The 19,017-nt window shown below is 41.7% G+C and overlaps 1 protein-coding gene across 2 annotated transcripts in view; it reads left to right on the top strand.

Annotated features, from left to right (window-relative positions):
• Positions 1-19,017, top strand: part of G6P (Glucose-6-Phosphatase) — a 50,700-nt gene that overhangs the window by 2,482 nt on the left and 29,201 nt on the right. For both annotated transcript variants that reach the window (XM_068355316.1, XM_068355317.1), the window contains one exon: positions 13,771-13,869. In XM_068355316.1, the coding sequence (XP_068211417.1) occupies positions 13,778-13,869 (92 nt within the window). In that variant the 5' untranslated portion in view covers positions 13,771-13,777. The remainder of the gene's footprint in view (positions 1-13,770; positions 13,870-19,017) is intronic.

Below are 19,017 nucleotides of genomic sequence, written 5' to 3'. Positions count from 1 at the left end.
GCAAAAGCAATGGAGTCTAGAGAGTAAACAAAAATGAACTAGAATGGGAAACTTGTCCAGAGCAAGTATTTATGTGAAATCTGGGAGTGACAAGGTAATAACAAAATGTATAAAAGTAATATAGCAAGATGAAATGGAGTGTATGATAGATAATATTTAATGGGAATATAAAATGAGGTGATTTTATAAGGTATCGGATAACAAAACTAGTAATACTGGGGTCAAACGTAATAATACGAGGGTATTACATAAAAGGGATGGTAATAGTTGTACTGGTTCAAGTCATATACTTGAATAAAGCGGGTGAAGTCGAATAGTTGAATTTGACGGCTAGAGAAGAAGAAATCCTATTGGTGGAGGTGGAGTCTATGCTCAGGGGGTGGGAGATTATGCGCAGAAGGTCGAAGCCTGGTATGTACAAACGAATGAACGAGAGCGACTACAAGCGAACCGTAGAATGACAAGAAATAAATGAAAAAACTGCTAATGTTAGCATGTTACGCTAACATTGCCGCAGCTCAATATTACCGTATTTTTTCATGAGACATAGCCTTTGCAACGGCGCCTCCAAAGTTTATCCTCTTATACTGTTTTGTCTTTTCCTCCGTTTATTATACATCCAAGAAGGTAATGTATAGAGAAGAAAAGGCTTGTTTTACCATTATATACCATTTCCCCAGTATGTTTTCCCCACCCAAAACCCTGATTTCCCACTGGGGGTCCCCCATTATCGTAGGATATAGATACATATATATTTCTGAAACTATTCATTTGCGACGGGAACGAGAGTCATTTTCGAAGAGAGCGGAATTTTTTCTATAGAAAAAAGTAGTTTTTTTCTTAGGATACATTGCTCTGTATTGCAGTACAATAATACCTACTCAATACCCAAAAGTTCATTTTACAAGCAAGAATTATCAAAAAAGCATGCTAAGATAACAGTAGGTAAAATGCAATCATCACACAAATATCAAAGTATAAGAATAAGACCAATCACAGGGTCATATCCTAACCTAATAGGAGGTACCAGGTCCTACCAGACCTGAGGTGGTGTAGGTCTTCATAAAAGTGAAATACAATGATGAATATCATTCTTATCTTCTTTAATGTAATATAATTTAGATCCTAAACTCACATAAATTCATCATTCTAGCCCAAGTTTGCACATGATGTCCTAACTGGTAAAGGGCGCAGCCCCTGGCTCATGTTAAAGTACTCCATTTGTTAATGATAAAGGTATAGCAGCTTGAGCAGAAAGCACATTTTTATTTCTCTATTAGAAAATTTGGTAAATCTCTTTACAGCAAATTAATATTTTAGCAAGACCAGATCAGTGAAAGGGGTTACTGCACTTCCAGATGGATAGAAAGTTTTTTGGTGTCCTTATTTATTATTTAAAATTTATTTGAGTGATTTTACTTCCCATCAAATCATCATCCATTGTTAAAAAAAAATTAGCCTCTGTAGGCAAAAATTGGATTGAATAAATTAACAGCTACTGTACTTAAGGGGTGTGGTGCTGTCAGCGCAGGTCACAATTTTGTACTGTAGATACTACATGGGGGCTTTACTTACCTTATATTCTTTTACTTTACCTTCCTGCTTCCTTTCTTTCATCTTGCTGACCAACTCTTCTAACTTATACTTCATGGTGAAACTGCAGGATTTTCTCTAATAGCATGTAGATGCTGAATGGCCTCACAGGCCCCATTGCTGGGCTATATATATCCGAAATTCATAGATGCAATCCAATTTATGAAATGTTAATTGGTTAGAAACTAACTAATTATGGTATTACAGAAAATCAAATAAGTTTCCACAAGTCCTCGTGAATAACTCATTTGCTATAAGTGACTGACACCTCAATTATATATTGCTCCCAAAGTAATGGGCCCATCCTAAACAATAACAGTAGCTTTAGGATATACAGCAGCCTCATTTGATTAATAACTAGTACTTTGATGGCATAAAGCATCATTACATTAGACGTTATATCGAGAGTACTCGATAGGTAAAGGGATTTCCTTTCAAGTATTTCAACCAATGTAAGGAAACCAGAAAATTCACATTGAAAGTTAAAAAATCTTTTTAATTTTTCGTACTCTACAGTAGCACAAAACTGGAACCTAAAAAAAAAATATTTTTTTTTATGAAACTCCCCTCATATTCATAATGCTTCATTCTTAAAGCCAGTTTTATATCGACGTATATCCTAAAGCCCAAAAATTTCCTCTCTTTTTTTTATTTTTTATTTCTATGGGCTTGGATGTCAAGTACATTATTAGGATGATATGATTCTTGATGGCAATAGCCTCGGCCTGGGTACACCACAGCTCCTTTGTCTTTACAGTTTTCTTGTCTACCTCAAGTTTCTACTCCCTTCGGGTTATATGTTTTTTATTACCTCTGCAACGAAGGTTATGTTTTACCCCCTGTATGTTTGTGTGTGTGTGTGTTTGTGAACAGCTACCTGACCACAATTTTAATTGTAATGAAGCTTGTAGGGATTAACTTTTACAAAAAGCTCGAAATGATAACATAGGTGCTAGTACCTCTGCTGCTGAAACGAGTCTCTGGCACAATCGTTCAATTAGTTTGTTATGCATATTGCCTAAGATTTTTCAATATTAAACTTACCCGATAATCATGTAGCTGTCAACTCTGTTGCCCGACAGAATTCTACGGAAGGGATACGCCAGCGATCGCTATACAAGAGGGGGGTGTACTCACAAGCGCCACCTGTGGCCAGGTACTGCAGTACTTCTTGTTGACACCACTTCAATTTTTCCTCTGTCGTGCTTCCGGCAAGACGTTCATGGATACGCTTATAATTTTGGAGTCTTGTTCACGGTTTTTGGTGAAGTATTGCTCTAAGATTTCAGCTTTCGCTATTCAGGAAGTTCTATTATTAGCTTAGCTAGCTTTTGGAATTAATTTGATTAATTATGGTGACGAAGAGAGTATGAACTCTCTTTCACCTTTAAATGGCCGACCCTTCCCTTAGACGGAAGTGTTGGTGTCTAAGAGAGTATAGACTCTCTTTCTTAATTTTGCTTAACAAAAGTTATAGATTTATTTTATATCTCTCCGCCTTTTATAGGCCTCTTCGATTAACTTCCTTTTACTGTATTATAAAATTATTAAAATTAATTTTTATATTTGTTTATATTCGACCTTTCCTAATAGTAGGCGGTCTTTTCTTGTACCGAAGTTAATTAACATTGAGCCCGTCATTTCGGTTTTACCTGTTAACATATTATGCTATTTTAATGTTTTTGAAAGAATTTCTTTGATAGTCTCGTACTGTTTTCAAAGTTGAACTAACGTTTTGTTTTGTCTCTGCAGTTGTTGACGTTTCAGAACGTTCAACTTGCGCTCTATCGTTACGATAGAGAGAGAATTTTCACGGTGTCACGTTGCAGTAAGAGTAACCGTGTCTAGCGTTTTGTTCATTCTTTCTTAACTTAATGGTTTTAATTCTAATAAAGGAACTTTTCATTTTGGGAAATATTTTCCTTTAACAATAATATGTTTTAACGATATATATGATTGGGCTCTTCTCTCAGGTTCTAAGTCAAGAGAGAGAGAGAGAGAGAGAGAGAGATAGAGACGGAGGGAGAAAGAGGAGGATAAACGTTTCGTTCAAGCGAGTAACGTTGTTATCGTTTTTGCTCTTCTCCCTAGTCTCTTTAGGGGAAGAAGGTAAACGTTTCTAGAGTTTTTTCTTGTTCTCAAGCTTTATGCGGTGAGAGATTTTAAACGTAGTTTATTTGATCTAGTGTTTAGTCTCTTTCCAGCCACTGAATTTTTTATCTTTCATTAGATTTTTCTGTTACATTGTAATTCTGTTTTCGCAATTACTAACTTTTGAGAAAGGATAGAATTGCGTGTTTCAGGTACAAACCACTTAAAGTTTCGAGTTCAGTGAAATAAGTGCAAACAGAAAATCAAAAGTGATAAGTGATTAGCGCAAAGTGTGTCAGTGTTGTGCGTGAGGGTACGTCTGTGCGTGCCAGTCGTCCTCCCAGTCCGGGACCTCTTGCAAGCTCCCAAGCCCAGGGGAGAAGCAATGTCGAAGGGCAAAAGGGTTCGGCAGGCCTTGATCGGCGCACAGAAGTATCCTCGGTGGTTGCGGGCGTGTCTTAAGAGACCGTCACTCCCACCCGCAGACGATTGAGCCCTTATTTTGCTCGTCTGAAGAAGAAATTTCGGGGAGAAAACGCTGGTCTCAGGTCTCAAGACCTCTTAAACGTAAAGTCCAGACCTATGCCAGACGTACGAAGTTAGAGTTCAACAACCCGGATGCAGTCATTGGGTTAGCTCTGACTCTCCTCAGTCATCAGGTGACTGCACACCTCCTAAGAGAGGTAAGGCGATGCCTCAACAGACCTCATTTTCTATTAAGGCTTTGCCTCAACAGACCTTATCGTCTGTTGATCCCAAGACGACTTTGCTGCAGTCCATGCAGTCGCAGCTTGCGGTCTTAATGCGTGAGTTTCAGGCTGAGAAGGTTACACCTCCTCCTGCGAACGCTCCGCCTCTCCGCAGTCCAGTCTGCCAGGCGTACGAAGTTGAGGTTCCTCAGGCTACCTTACCGCGTTCTGAGTTGCCAGTTACCAGCGGTGTGCAGCAACCTCCGCCTCCTCCTGCGAGAGCTCCGCCTCACCGCAGTCCAGTCTGCCAGGCGTACGAAGTTGAGGTTCCTCAGGCTACCTTACCGCGTTCTGAGTTGCCAGTTACCAGCGTTGTGCAGCAACCTTAACCTTCCTTAAGGCAACCTCAGCAATGGGAGCAGGAGTCTTATGCCTTACTTCCTCCGCTTCCGCTTGCGGTTCCACCAGCGAGGGAACAATCTCTTGAGGTACGACAACCTCTTCCATCAATGAGGCAGCCACCTCAGCACTCGCTGCAGCGACCTAAACCCTCCTCAAGGCAAGAGTCTCAACTCCTTAGCAAGCGCAACTCTTGAGACAGCAACCTCATGCTATGAGTCAGCCACCTCAACGCATGCATCTGCCTTTTTTTCCTCAACTTGAGCTTCTTCCCATTCAACTTGGGAATAACAAATGACAATAATAACACCTCATTACTTTCATAACTTGCATTTGTAATCATATACATGTATGCCTACACAAACATTATGATAATGGAGGTTATTTGTATTACTTATATAAAAATATATATGTATTCCTTGCAATATATTTTTAACAAATCGCAAAATATGGCAAAAATATCTTCTAAACAAATGAATCATGAGTTATGAATGTAAGGTAATATTATGTTGATATTAAACCCCATGCAAGCATGCATGAAGTAATGCAGTGTTGCCAACAGGGCGAGTTTCCCTTTCCTGAGGTGAAGTAGATTATAGTACATTTAGTGTAGCTTAATTCTACGATTATCATGCCGGCTATCAAATTCATCAACAAAACAGTCTAAATCAATTCCCTCGGCACGTGCACTTTCAATGGACGGTAATGCGATATTACTCACTCTAGCACTGGTCATGGAATTTCTGAGAAATGTTACACGCCATGCAACACGCTCTGCTTACCTTACAGCATGCTCTACATACAGCATGCTCTGCATACAGCATGCTCTGCATACAACATGCTCTGCATACCTTACCGCATGCTTCTCAGTCACACATCTTTGGTTGTTGCCAACTCACTAGACTGTCAAGCAGTTTCATAACGTTGCCTTCTAGTCTGCTGCTTTTGCACCAGTGAAACCCTCACTGAGAGAACTTAGCTTTTCTTGGATATGGTCCCTGTAGATGAGAAAGTTCTTTTCTCCCTCCTTCTGATATTCCCTTGAGGACTCTGTCATTTGGAGAGGAGCCTTTAGCTGCGTAGCCTCCTATGGACTTTTATTTAAGCATAACATGCTCCCAGGGAAGGTAATGGTTCCACTTCAGTCGCTAACCCCGTCTGTTACCACACCTGCTCCCATAGACCTTGAGCTGTGTTGCAAGACATGCAGTCCAAGCTTAGTCCTTGTTAGAGGATTTTTTTTTTTTGTTTACGGAGTCAGTGTGTCACTGGGAAGACGTTCAACAACCAGCAGAAGTGACTTGTTGTGACGCAGTGCGGCAACCTCAGCAACCCGATAAGGAGTTGTCTGTACGACCCAGACAGTCTAGACAGCTTCGGGTTGTCACTGTACTTCCTCGCTTCCCCATGGTTGACAGTTCACAGACTGTGCAGCAGTACCATGATCTTGTGTCCGGCTCCGTCAGACGACTGGCTTTTAAGAGCTCCCACAAGTCGTCGCTGTCTGGAGATTCTCAGATGGACTATGGATCTGACCAAGGAACTGGACCTCCTGGTCAATTTTGAGGAGTCTCAGCTCGTCCCATCCCAGACCATTGTCTCCCTGGGTATGGATCTTCAGAGTCGAGCTTTTCGGGCTTTTCCGTCGGCCCCAAGGATATTCCAAGCCCTAGAATGCATCCAGAGCATGCTGAGAAGGAACCGATGCTCAGTCAGGTAGTGGATGAGTCTAACAGGGACACTTTCATCGCTGGCCCTGTTCATCGTGTTAGGGAGACTCCACCTCCCCCCCCCCCCCCCTTCAGTATCATCTAGCTGCTCACTGGATAAAGGACATGACGCTAGAGACGGTCTCAGTTCCTGTTTCCGAAGAGAGGAGGTCTTCTCTCGCGTGGTGTAAGAACAGCTTTCTTCTCAAGGAAGTCTATCTTTGGCTGTTCAGAAACCCGACCGCCTTCTCCTCTCGGACGCATCAGACACGGGCTGGGGTGCGACTTTGGACGGACAGGAATGCTCGGGAACATGGAATCAGGAACAAAGGACACTTCACATCAATTGCAAGTTGTTGGCGGTTCTTCTGGCCTTGATAAACTTCAAGTCCCTCCAGCTTAACAAAGTGGTGGAGGTGGACTCTGACAACACCACAGCCCTGGCTTACATCTTCAAGCAGGGAGGGACTCTTTCGTGAAGTTGTTCTAGATCGCAAGGGACCTCCTCATCTGGTCTAAAGATCGAAAGCTCACGCTGGTAACGAGGTTCATTCAGGGCGGTATGAATGTCATGGCAGATCACCTCAGCCGGAAGGGTCAGGTCATCCCCACAGAGTGGACCCTTCACAAGAATGTTTGCAGCAGACTTTGGGCCCTGTGGGGTCTGCCAACCATAGATCTGTTCGCTACCTCGATAACCTAGAGACTCCTGTTGTATTGTTCTCCGATTCCAGACCCAGCAGCAGTTCACGTGGATGCTTTTCTGCTGGATTGGTTCCATCTCGACCTGTATGCATTCCCGCCGTTCAAGATTGTCAACAGGGTACTTCAGAAGTTCTCCTCTCGCAAAGGGACACGGCTGACGTTGGTTGGCTCCGCTCTGGCCCGCGAGAGAATGGTTCTTAGAGGTACTGCAATGGCTGGTCGACATTCCCAGGACTCTTCCTCTAGGAGTGAACCTTCTACGTCTACCTCACGTAAAGAAGGTACACCCAAACCTCCACGCTCTTCGTCTGACTGCCTTCAGACTTTCGAAAGACTCTCAAGAGCTAGGGGCTTTTCGAAGGAGGCAGCCAGAGCGATTGCCAAAGCAAGGAGAACATCCACTCTCAGAATCTATCAGTCTCAAGGGGAAGTCTTCCATAGCTGGTACAAGACCAATGCAGTTTCCTCAACCAGTACCACTGTAACCCAGATTGCTGACTTCCTGTTATATCTAAGGAAAGTAAGATCCCTTTCAGCTCCTACGATCAAGGGTTACAGAAGTATGTTGGCAGCGGTTTTCCGCCACAGAGGCTTGGATCTTTCCACCAACAAAGATCTACAGGACCTCCCTAGGTCTTTTGAGACCTCAAAGGAACGTCGGTTGTCCACTCCAGGCTGGAATCTAGACGTGGTCCTAAGGTTCCTTATGTCATCAAGATTTGAACCTCTCCAATCAGCCTCTTTTTAGGACCTCACATTAAAAACTCTTTTCCTCGTGTGCTTGACAACAGCTAAAAGAGTAAGTGAGATCCACACCTTCAGCAGGATCATTGTTTTCACATCTGAAACGGCTACATGTTCCTTGCAGCTCGGTTTTTGCTAAACGAGCTTCCTTCACGTCCTTGGCCTAAGTCGTTCGAGATCCCAAGCCTGTCCAACTTGGTGGGGAATGAACTGGAGAGAGTACTTTGCCCAGTTAGAGCTCTTAGGTACTATCTATAAAGGTCTTAACCTTTACGAGGACAATCAGAAGCCTTATGGTGTGCTATCAAGAAACCTTCTTTTCCAAGTTCTAAGAACTCAGTTTTTTACTATTCAGGCTTCTGATTAGGGAAGCACATTCTCATCTGAAGGAAGAAGACCTTGCTTTGCTGAAGGTAAGGACACATGAAGTGAGAGCTGTGGCTACTTCAGTGGCCTTCAAACAGAGCCATTCTCTGCAGAGTGTTATGGATGCAACCTATTGGAGAAGCAAGTCAGTGTTCGCATCATTCTATCTCAAAGATGTCCAGTCTCTTTACGAGTACTGCTACACCCTGGGACCATTCGTAGCAACGAATGCAGTAGTAGGCGAGGGCTCAGCCACTACATTCCCATAATCCCATAACCTTTTAACCTTTCTCTTGAATACTTTTTATGGGTTGTACGGTCGGCTAAGAAGCCTTCCACATCCTTGTTGATTTGGCGGGTGGTCAATTCTTTCTTGAGAAGCGCCGAGGTTAAAGGTTGTGATGAGGTCCTTTAGTATGGGTTGCAGCCCTTGATACTTCAGCACCTTAGAGTTGTTCAGCCTCCTAAGAGGAACGCTGCGCTCAGTAAGGAAGACGAACTTATTTAAGGCAGAGTAATGGCTCAAGTCGACTTCCTTACCAGGTACTTGTAATTTCATTGTTATTTTGAATAACTGATAATATGAAATACGGGATACTTAGCTTCTTGATATACATGTACACTGGTTTTCACCCACCTCCCTGGGTGTGAATCAGCTACATGATTATCGGGTAAGTTTAATATTGAAAAATGTTATTTTCATTAGTAAAATAAATTTTTGAATATACTTACCCGATAATCATGATTTAATTGACCCACCCTTCCTCCCCTTAGAACCAGTGGACCGAGGAAAAATTGAAGTGGTGTCAACAAGAAGTACTGCAGTACCTGGCCACAGGTGGCGCTTGTGAGTACACCCCCCTCTTGTATAGCGATCGCTGGCGTATCCCTTCCGTAGAATTCTGTCGGGCAACAGAGTTGACAGCTACATGATTATCGGGTAAGTATATTCAAAAATTTATTTTACTAATGAAAATAACATTTTTCATAATTCTGACCATCCTCTCCATCATGAGGCTCATTGCTACACAGTATTCTAGAAGTTTTATTCCAGCTGTGACCAAGTTGTGGAATGATCTTTCTATTCTGGTAGTTTAATCGGTAGAACTTTAGAAGTTCAAACTTGCAGTAAATGTTTTTATGTTGAACAGGCTAACCTAAGTCTTTTTATTGTTTATATATGAGATATCTGTTTTGATTCTAAATTTTTTTATTTTAATTGTTCACTATTTCTCATATATATAGTTATTTTCCTTATTTCCCTTCCTGACTGGGCTATTTTTTCCCTGTTGGAGTCCTTGGGGATTATAGCATCTTGCCTTTCCAACCAGGGATGTAGCTTAGCTAGTAATAATAATAGTGGTGCAGAGGAAGAGCTAAACTCTGATAAGGAATCTTATTTCTGTAAGGTATCCAAATGATTTGTGTAAGGTAAGTTCTGATACTGCTTATTTTTTCTAAGTCGTCTCTTGAAGGCCAAGGTTTGGGTGGATGGATGGAGTGAAGGAAGCTCTGGGTGATAGGTGGATAGATGTGAGAGAGGCAAGAGAGCATGCTAGAAATAGGAATGAATGGCGAGCAATTGTGACGCAGTTCCAGTAGGCCCCTGCTGCTTCCTCCAGTCACCTTGGATGACCGCGGAGGTAGCAGCAGTAGGAGATTCAGCGTTATAAAGCTTCATCTGTGGTGGATTTAACGGGGGAGGGTGGGCTGTGGTACCCCTAGCAGTACCAGCCGAACTCGGTTGAGTCCCTTGTCAGGCCGGGAGGAACGTAGAGAGGAGAGGTCCCCCTTTTCTGTTTCATTTGTTTGATGTTGGCTACCCCCCCAAAATTGGGGCCGGGAAAGTGCCTTGGTATATGTATGTATGTATGTCTCTTGATGGTCTACTAAGATGACGATAACGCCACAGTTTTCCAAAAATTATATACACAGTTAAAAAATTATTATCCCAAGTACAAAGAAAAGCTAATTCAGTTCCTCTTTAGTGTTAAATGTTTTTCTCCCTCAAAATGCTATCTGTAATTTGTAAAACAAATCACTTAGTTAATCTTTTTGAACAAGATTTAATTCATTCTCGTGAACCCATTCTTGATGTAAACAAAAAAAAAATCTTTAATACAGATTTTTTAAGGCACTGTAATTGAAGAAATATTGATAAAGTTGGGAATAAACAAGACTTGAAATTCTCTCCTTTGTAGTTGCTCTTTTAGAAGAGAAGTTTGCGTATTACGGGCTGCCTCATAGCAAGAGCCCGTGTTTTGCTATAGGCAAGACGTTCTGAAACAAACAAAGTTTGCATTTCATGAGGATCATCATGTTATTTGGGATTATCTAACTTGTTTCGATCAACTATTCTAGATGGATCTTGCAAGGCTGCAGCAACCTTTGTGAATTTTGGGGTTAAGCATAGGGAACAAGTGTGTTCTTCTATGGTTGGGACAATGTCTTAATATACAAAAACACTGATTTCTTTCCTTATTTTGGGGCCTGCATTCAATAAGATTAGAATTGATAATGTGGTGGCAACAACGGATTCCAGGGTCCAACATATTGTTTCCTCAAAACCCAGTTTTTCCAATCAGCCTGTAACTACTGTCTCAAACTTATTTTTTTCATATTTTATTTTCTCTCCAATGGATTTCTTACATAACATGGTAGGCCATCAGTATTTTACTCTAACTAGTAGACAATCTCAATGATAGTCTTTCCTAATAGATCCCTGTAGGAGGAAGGTTTTCCCCATTTTATCAGGTTTGGGAAAGCCTGATCCTGACCTATTGAATGATCCCTATGTCTTCCAATCCGTTTTGTTTGAAGGATTTTAAGTTTAACAAATGTGGGCACTCCTGTGGTTGGAAAGGTTGGGATCTCTGGTCTTTTTGGACCAATCTCTCTTGATTCTAACAAAGGATTTTATTTTTGGGAATGATGATAACAGTTCATTTTTGGATATTGCTGTTTGGAAAAGAACTTGTCTTTTATTTATTTTGCTGAAATATTTCAAGATGATGAGGTTAATGCCAGTTTTGATGTGGATAAGATTGCTAGAAAAAAGGCATCTTCAGAGAAGTTTGTTAAGATGGCTTACTGAAAGAGGAGAGCTTTCCAACATAATCTCAGTCGGAATTGGAACAGGGGATACAGTACAGTTTGTATTCCAGGGTGGGAAACCAACTTAAACCACTGAATTAGTGGGACGATCCTCGTCAGTTATCCCAGGGAGTTTCTAGATACAGTATTTGGAATTGGTGGGAAGACCAGACTTGGACATGTTTACGGCGTCACAATAAATAGAGGTGTTTTGCTCCCCTGTTCCTGATCCTTTAACATAGTAAGAAGGTGAATGCCTTGTTACAGGACTGGTTGAATCAAGATCTGTCCATGTTTATTACATTTTACATGATTTAAAGGTTTTAAGGTTACTCATGAATGGCAGAGGCAAGAGACATTTACAATGCCGCTGTAATAAAGAGTCTATAGCGTCTGCAAACACAGCATGACTCTAGTGGCTCCATTTTATCCTCAATGAGACCGGTTTCAGATCTGTGGCCTCTGCTGTATTGTATCAAAGGCAATGGAATATTTACTTTGATTGATGCCAGTGAAGGAAAGTTCAGTGGCTGGAACTAGTTTAAATATTATTATTACTAAGTTACAATCATAGTTGAAAAAGCAGAATGCTATAAGCCCAAGGGCTCCAGCAGGGAAGAATAGCCCAGGGAGGAAAGGAAATAAGGAAATAGATAAACTACAAAAGAAGTAATGAACAATTAAAATAACATATTTTAAGAAAAGTACCAACTTTAAAATAGATTTTTCCTAATAAGATTATAAAAGAGACTTATGTCAGCATATTCAACATGAAAGTATTCTCGGCAAGTTTGAACTTTTGCCACCGATTCAACTACCTGATTAGGAAGATCATTCCACAATGGTCACAGCTGGAATAAAAATTTCTCGAATTCTTAGAGTATTGACCCTTATGATGGAGAAGGTATGACTATTAGAATTAACTATAGGTTAAGAAATGGTCCAATTCAGCCTTTAACCTCTTGAGCACCATTGGGAGTATTTACATCCAATTTTTCTACTCTCTTTTCGGCACTATTGGAAGTATTTTATGTACTGGAAGAAATTTAGAAGTTTGAGAAAGGATGAGCTCACCATGTATGTAGAGTATGGAAAGAAGTTGAAAAGGATTGATTTTTTATTGGTTAACTTCTGCTGAAGTTGATAATTTTAATGATCTCAAGAACGTAGTTTTAGTAGAAAACTTCATAGATAACATATCCCCAGATATTAAGTTATACAATATATAGAAGATACACGTGAAAAATCTTTTACTGGTGCAACGAAGTTGGTAGACGAGTACAGTCTTGCTCATAATTTAAGTGATAGGAAGAAGAAAATTTAGCTTTTGTAAGGTAGTATATAATGTAGTAACAGCAGTTTTAGTAATAGCAGTGCATGGAAAAGTTATGATTATTGATTATTGTTATGCATGTAGAAAACTAAGTCATACTTCGAGGTTTTGTTAGAAGAAATGGGAAGTTAGGAGTTGCAGGATAACTTTTTTTTTCCAATGAACAGTATTAAGAAAGTCTAGCAAGGAATTGTATAGTAGAAGGGAAGAATGTCAAGAAACCTGTGTCTCTAATTAGTAATCTTTTGTCGAGCAGGAACGAAGCATGATGCAATCAAACCAATTTCTTTTGATTGTCTGGTCGTAGAAAATGAAACTAGAAGTAACCCACATAAATGACTCGGGTTTGTATAGCTAGGAAAAATAAAAATTGTATAAGATTTTAGTTTTCTTTCCTCTCTTGGGGTGCAGCTGTTCCATTATTTGCTCGATCGGATGTTAATGTAGGTAGAATTCCACGCTGACCAACTGTTCCAAGGAATATATTTGGAAGTATTCTCCCCCATCCTCTTTGTGAGAGGGAGGATGGACAGGGGTGTATAAACCCATTACTTTCAATTAAATTTACATTTAAGACAACATACTGTACTATCCTGAGAATCATTTCTCAGGGTGTTAATAGGGGGGAGTCGACACCTCTTTGTGTCCGAGTGTTTTGACATCCCTGGATTTTAAACTATCCTGCTTGGTTATTGGGATATCCTCCCTCAGGATAAACTTCATATTAAAGGATGGTTTGTATCATGTAGGAACAAATCACACAATTTTAAAAAGTGTGCATTTTTTTTAACTATAAAAACCAGAGTCCTTTAAGTTTCCCTTTTCTGCCACCCTCCAGTAACTACTCACACCTCATTATAAATTATTTTATGAAAGGACTCAAGTTTGTAGTTAGATTTTTGTTTTAAATCTGTGATTATTTGAAAAGCATTTTTTTTTTTTAGGATAATTTTATTAATACATTATTTCCGTGAGATATATTTTGCACTTCCATTTGCTTTCACTGTATATTTCACTGTATTATTGTAATTCAGGAATTATTTTCAAGGTGCAGCATGGAGAGCTCGGAAGATGTGGTAGAAGAGTTGAGGATTGGCGATCAGCTGAACCTGCAGAGCATTGAAACTATATCTTTTCTGCAAGACAAGTAAGGAAGGAAATTCTTTCTATATGTATAGAATTCTCTTACCTTTAATTTTGTTTTATATATTATTGTTGTCTCAGCTATGAGAAACTTTTCTAAGACATGTCCAGTGTAACATTTTTCTCTCATTATTCTTACCATGATAGTTGGCAATCCCATTGAATGTAGGTTCATTTAAGAAACGTAATTCCTTCTGTTAATATATACATACAGTACCTTTGTTTTTTATAGAGTATTCTTAGTGTGCAAACTTTCTTGATAATAGAGGTAGTTAAAGTGTTGGTGGTTAGTGTGGTGATAGATACCAACTACTCACCTGGCAGAACAATTACTTTTTCTTTGGCTGCAATTTAGCAAACATGTTGTTTTGCAGGAGTGGACTTAGACCCTTTGTATGGAGATCTCCACAATTGGTGATTTCTTCTTACACATATACAAACCTTCATCCTTAAGTATGAGCATGCTTTCAGTGAAGCTGGTTACGGCTGTTAAAACCTAACCTAGGTGGAGGTATTGTAGTTACCGGAGGGTGGCGGATAAGCACCGACCTCCCACTGAGTTCCCAGATATTACAAACGTACTTTTGGCACTCTCAACTGGCTGTTTTAATCCTTTGCTTTTCTTTTAGTCTTTTAGAGGAATTTGTCGGTAGATAGTTGTGTGCAAAGAACATCAAGAAGGAGGTTTTGCAGTTGTTCCCTGATAGCTATAACTGTGGGACAGTTTTCGGGGAAAGCCTGCCAATATCCACATTCTTGTACCTGTTGGATAGCATTCCTGTTTAATCCCTTGTTATTGTGGCATTGTGATGAAGTACTGTAATCCTAAGGAGGTTATCAATCCTCAGATGACGATGTGCTCTGTCGAAGGAAGGTTTTGCCTTTGCCTAGTATGAAGGGACGTCTAACCATCAATGTCTTGCCGATCCCGTAAATTCACTATGGACACAATGCCTGATTGTGCTGTCGCTTTATAGAGTTCCTACGGTCTGTTCCCCTGTGAGTGTTGTCATCAGCCTTACAGTCGGCTCTCAGGCGAGACTCTGCAAATCCTGATGCCCTAGGGTGGGTCAACTCATAACCTACAAACTCACAGTTCTAGGGTGGGTCAACTCATAACCTACAAACTCACAGTTCTAGGGTGGGTCAACTCATAACCTACAAACTCACAGTTCTAGGGTGGGTCAACTCATAATATACAAACTCACAGTTCTAGGGTGGGTCAACTCATAACCTACAAACTCGCTGCTCTAGAGTGGGCCAACTCGTATTCTACCAACTCGCTGCCCGTTTCCTATGCGTGGTTGAATAACACACTAGGTAATCCACTGTAGTGTACTATATTGCTTTTATGTGGCTTCTATCACAGTATAAGTATTATATTACTGTATGAAAACTTTAGTAACTGTACACAAGTGTACTGTACATACATAGTAAGACTACACATAACATGAGTCATTGTCACATTTATACACATACTGCAATATCAAAACACTATTGTTCCTATCCAACAATACTCGCTAATACTGTAGTGTATATTACTGTAATACACTATATGTACAGTTCTTATCACTATTATTATTATTCTTGTTATTATTATTATTAATACTATTATTATTATTACTTGATAAGCTAAAACCCTAGCTGGAAAAGCAGAATGCTATAAGCCAAGGGGGTCTAACAGGGAAAATAGCCCAGTGAGGAAAGGAAACAAGGAAAAACAAAATATTTTAAGAAGAGTAACAACATTAAAATAAATATCTCCTCTATAAACTATAAAAAACTTATACAAAACCAGAAGAAGAAAAATAAGATAGAATAGTGTGCCCGATTGTAACGTCAAGCAAGAGAACTCTAAACCAAGACAGTGGAAGACCATGGTACAGAGGCTATGGCACTACCCAAGACTAGAGAACAATGGTTTGATTTTGGAGTGTCCTTCTCCTAGAAGAGCTGCTTGCCAATAGGCCAGACTATTCGGTGTGGGTGTGAAAGAATAGGGAAAATGAACAGTAACTAGAGATAAGGATTCAATGTAGTACTGCCTGGCCAGTTGAAAGACCCAGCAACTCTCTAGCTGTAGTATCTCAAAGGGTGGCTGGTGCCCTGGTCAACCTACTACAGTGCATCTTATTTATCCCGGTGCAAAATACCAACCTTAAACTCTTTAAAAGTGCATTATTATTTCGGCGAAGCTGAAATCTAGTCAAAACAAAGTTAAATAAGGTTTAACTACCCACTGCTAGTTAGCGGTGGGTATGTTTACCCCTGCTTCCACCACCCCTGGTGACTAACTGTCACTTTTTATTTCGGCTCGGTAGAGTGTAGACATGTCTCACTCTCCCGTTAAACTAAACTGGTTGGAACTAATATCTTTGCTTTTTCTTTTCAGGTGTGCTTGCCCGTAAGAATCAACTGTGCAGGTTTGGAAGGGTAGCTGTGTGGCACCTTCATGCCCGTCGACGAGACATATCTTCACGGTCTCTGCCCTCCGTGCTGAGGTCACTCAAGCACGAAGGAGTTTCCTTGTAGTGTGTGTCAGGGGTGGTCGCCCTCCCAGTGGTTGAGTTTTACTAGGCGGAAAAAGAAGAAGGCCAAGCTACAACCCTAGTGGGAAAAGCAAGATGCTATAAGCCCAAGGGCTCCAACAGGGAAAAATAGCCCAGGGAGGAAAGGAAATAAGGAAATAAATAAACGATATGGGAAGAAATTAACAATAAAATATTTTAAAAATCTTCCCCGAAAGGGAATAAGGCTCGCCTTTTTTCTCCTCTGGCTCGATTTCTCCACACTAACTCTGCTCGACCGGCTTCCTCCGAAGACCGGTCAAGTACGAGTGGCAGTCTTGTAATGCCGGGACAACCTTGTGTGGAGTCTCCTCACATTGCCTCCCCTAAAAGAGCAGTAAGAGAGTCCTCCGCGGTGAAGTCTCTTGAGACGATACTGTTTATCTGCTTTTGCTCTCCTTGGTGTTAACTGGTCCTCTGTCAAAGGAGAAGCTACAGGAGGTCATACGGTTGGGTGTGCGTCGCACTCGAGCACTGAGTCCTCTTCATCTGCTCTCCCCATCGTCCCCCCTGCTTCTGCGGGTGGACAGGAGCAGTTGAAGACAAGCACTTCTTGAAGTGACTTGTCACGAAATCATCAAGTCTCGGGAACAAGCTTCGGCTTTGTTCCAGAAGTTGTTTGGGGAGCTAATCTTCATGCCGTGTTCACCGGAAGGGAGGAGAAGCAACCTGGATGACTGGAAGGCTCACCTTCCAGTGTGGAAGGCTCACCTTCCAGTGTTGCGTTGTCTGACTTTTCAAGGAAGGAGGATGCAACGCACCTTTCTGAACGGCAGCTCTCTTGTCCGCGAGGCAATGCACCATAGGAAGGAGGAGTTGATTAATCCTCGTATTTGCGAGACGAGAGATCTTCTCCAACCCTCCCTTCTGAGTGACAGCTCCCTCGTCCATGAGGAGATCTATCATCTGGAGGGAGAGGTAAGGATCGTTCCTTATGCTTGCGAGAAGAAAGATCTTCCTCTAAGTGGTCTCCTCCGTGCGGTATCCACCGAAAGGTATTGGATTGTCCATACCACACTCTAGTCCGTCAGAGTACAGCTTTTCGGAGCTGGATGACGAAGGAGGGAGGGGGTTTCCATCTGCCCCTCCGCTTCGTCATCATGCCTGCTGGGCACAGCGAAGCACTTAACGCTTCACGAGACCAGTCCTGCATGAGGTCGGTGAGACAGGTAACTCTGGAGTTTACACCTGTCTTGCTGCAGCAGCGTAAGTGCTCAGCCCCCTGTCATTCCTCTCCCCTCGGGTAAGGGAAGCATTGTGCCTTTCTCCTTCGGGAAAACAGGTGAGCAAGAGAGCCCCCTTCCTTGACACTCTCGGACAGGATCTGGTTTTGCCGCCGAAATCGGAGAAGTTCCACGCATCGTCGTATGCTTTTACTTCCAGCGAGAAGTATGGGAGATCCTTTGAAAGCGAGGAAACATGATTCTCGTAAGGGAAACGAGGTTGCTAAGCACTCTAGCGATTGCTATCCTAGGGTTGAGATTAGTGAGCGTACCATCTTGTTTTGCCAACTAACCTCTTGTGGCAGTCGTTCACCCTGCAAAAGCTCACCTGGGAGAGGGTTGAGATGTTCCCCCCACCCCTCCCCTCTATATGGCCAGCTCGATCTGAACCATCTAAACGCAGGGATGTTGAACCATCAGGTAACTTGTTAGCCAAAGATGGCCCTTGGTTTCAAGACCTGGTGAAAGTGCTTAAACAAGAGATGGGCATCTCTAACAACAATCCTCCGATAGCAGCAGCAAAAGTTCCCATCATTCCTTTAGATTCACCTAAGGGATCTAGAGATTTTTCTGACCCTAGGCAATCTAGCCTAGCAAGAGCGCCATTACTTCCTCTGCCTTCTGTTACCCAGAGAGCTCCAAGGTATGAGCAAACTCTTGCACTGAGCGCTTGAAGCCTGTTAGGATCGAGGGCCGGAAAAATCCTTCAACTCGATCTAAGGATACCTCTCTCTGAGTTGTTTCCATGGTTCCTAAACCAACGGAATCAATCAGGAGAGAGGAATCCTCTCTTGGGTAAATTTGAGATTCAGTCAAGAGAGAAAAGACGCGAAGACTCTATCCAAGGACTGGCATTGTATGGATGAACGTCAGACTCAAGGGGAACAGTCTCCCATTTCAGCCACTAACGCAAGACCTGGGCATAGAGGCCTTCAACCGAGAGTTCATTTGGCTTCCAAAAGGTTTTTCATTGACGACCCTCACCCTCCCTTGGCTACTATGGGTGTTATATCAGGAGAGGAACCTTTTGACGACCGCCCGAGTTTCACCTCTTTAGAGCAAAAAGATTCTGATCTGATCTTTTTGAAAGTTCTGGCTTGCATCAGGAAGGTTATTAACCTTGAATAACCTGATAACGTCCCTATCGAGGGCATAGATACGATCCTGGACCAGTTTTCTGGCACTCCTAAACCCTTCAGACCCTAGGTAGCTTTACTATGAGGAAGGGGAGTTAAGGCAGCAAAGGAGAGAGGTTATGCCCAAGTGGCTGGTTCCTCCCACTCATTTCGTTCGGTAGACTCCTCTAGGTTACTTCCTCCTCCTTACGTAAGTCAGAGGAAGTACTATGAGGTAGTGGGAGAC

Source organism: Palaemon carinicauda, chromosome 31 (genome assembly GCF_036898095.1).
Source record: "Palaemon carinicauda isolate YSFRI2023 chromosome 31, ASM3689809v2, whole genome shotgun sequence".
NCBI lineage: Eukaryota > Metazoa > Arthropoda > Malacostraca > Decapoda > Palaemonidae > Palaemon > Palaemon carinicauda.
The sequence above is the reverse complement of the archived record's forward strand: the minus strand, read 5'-3'. Positions and strand labels throughout refer to the sequence as shown.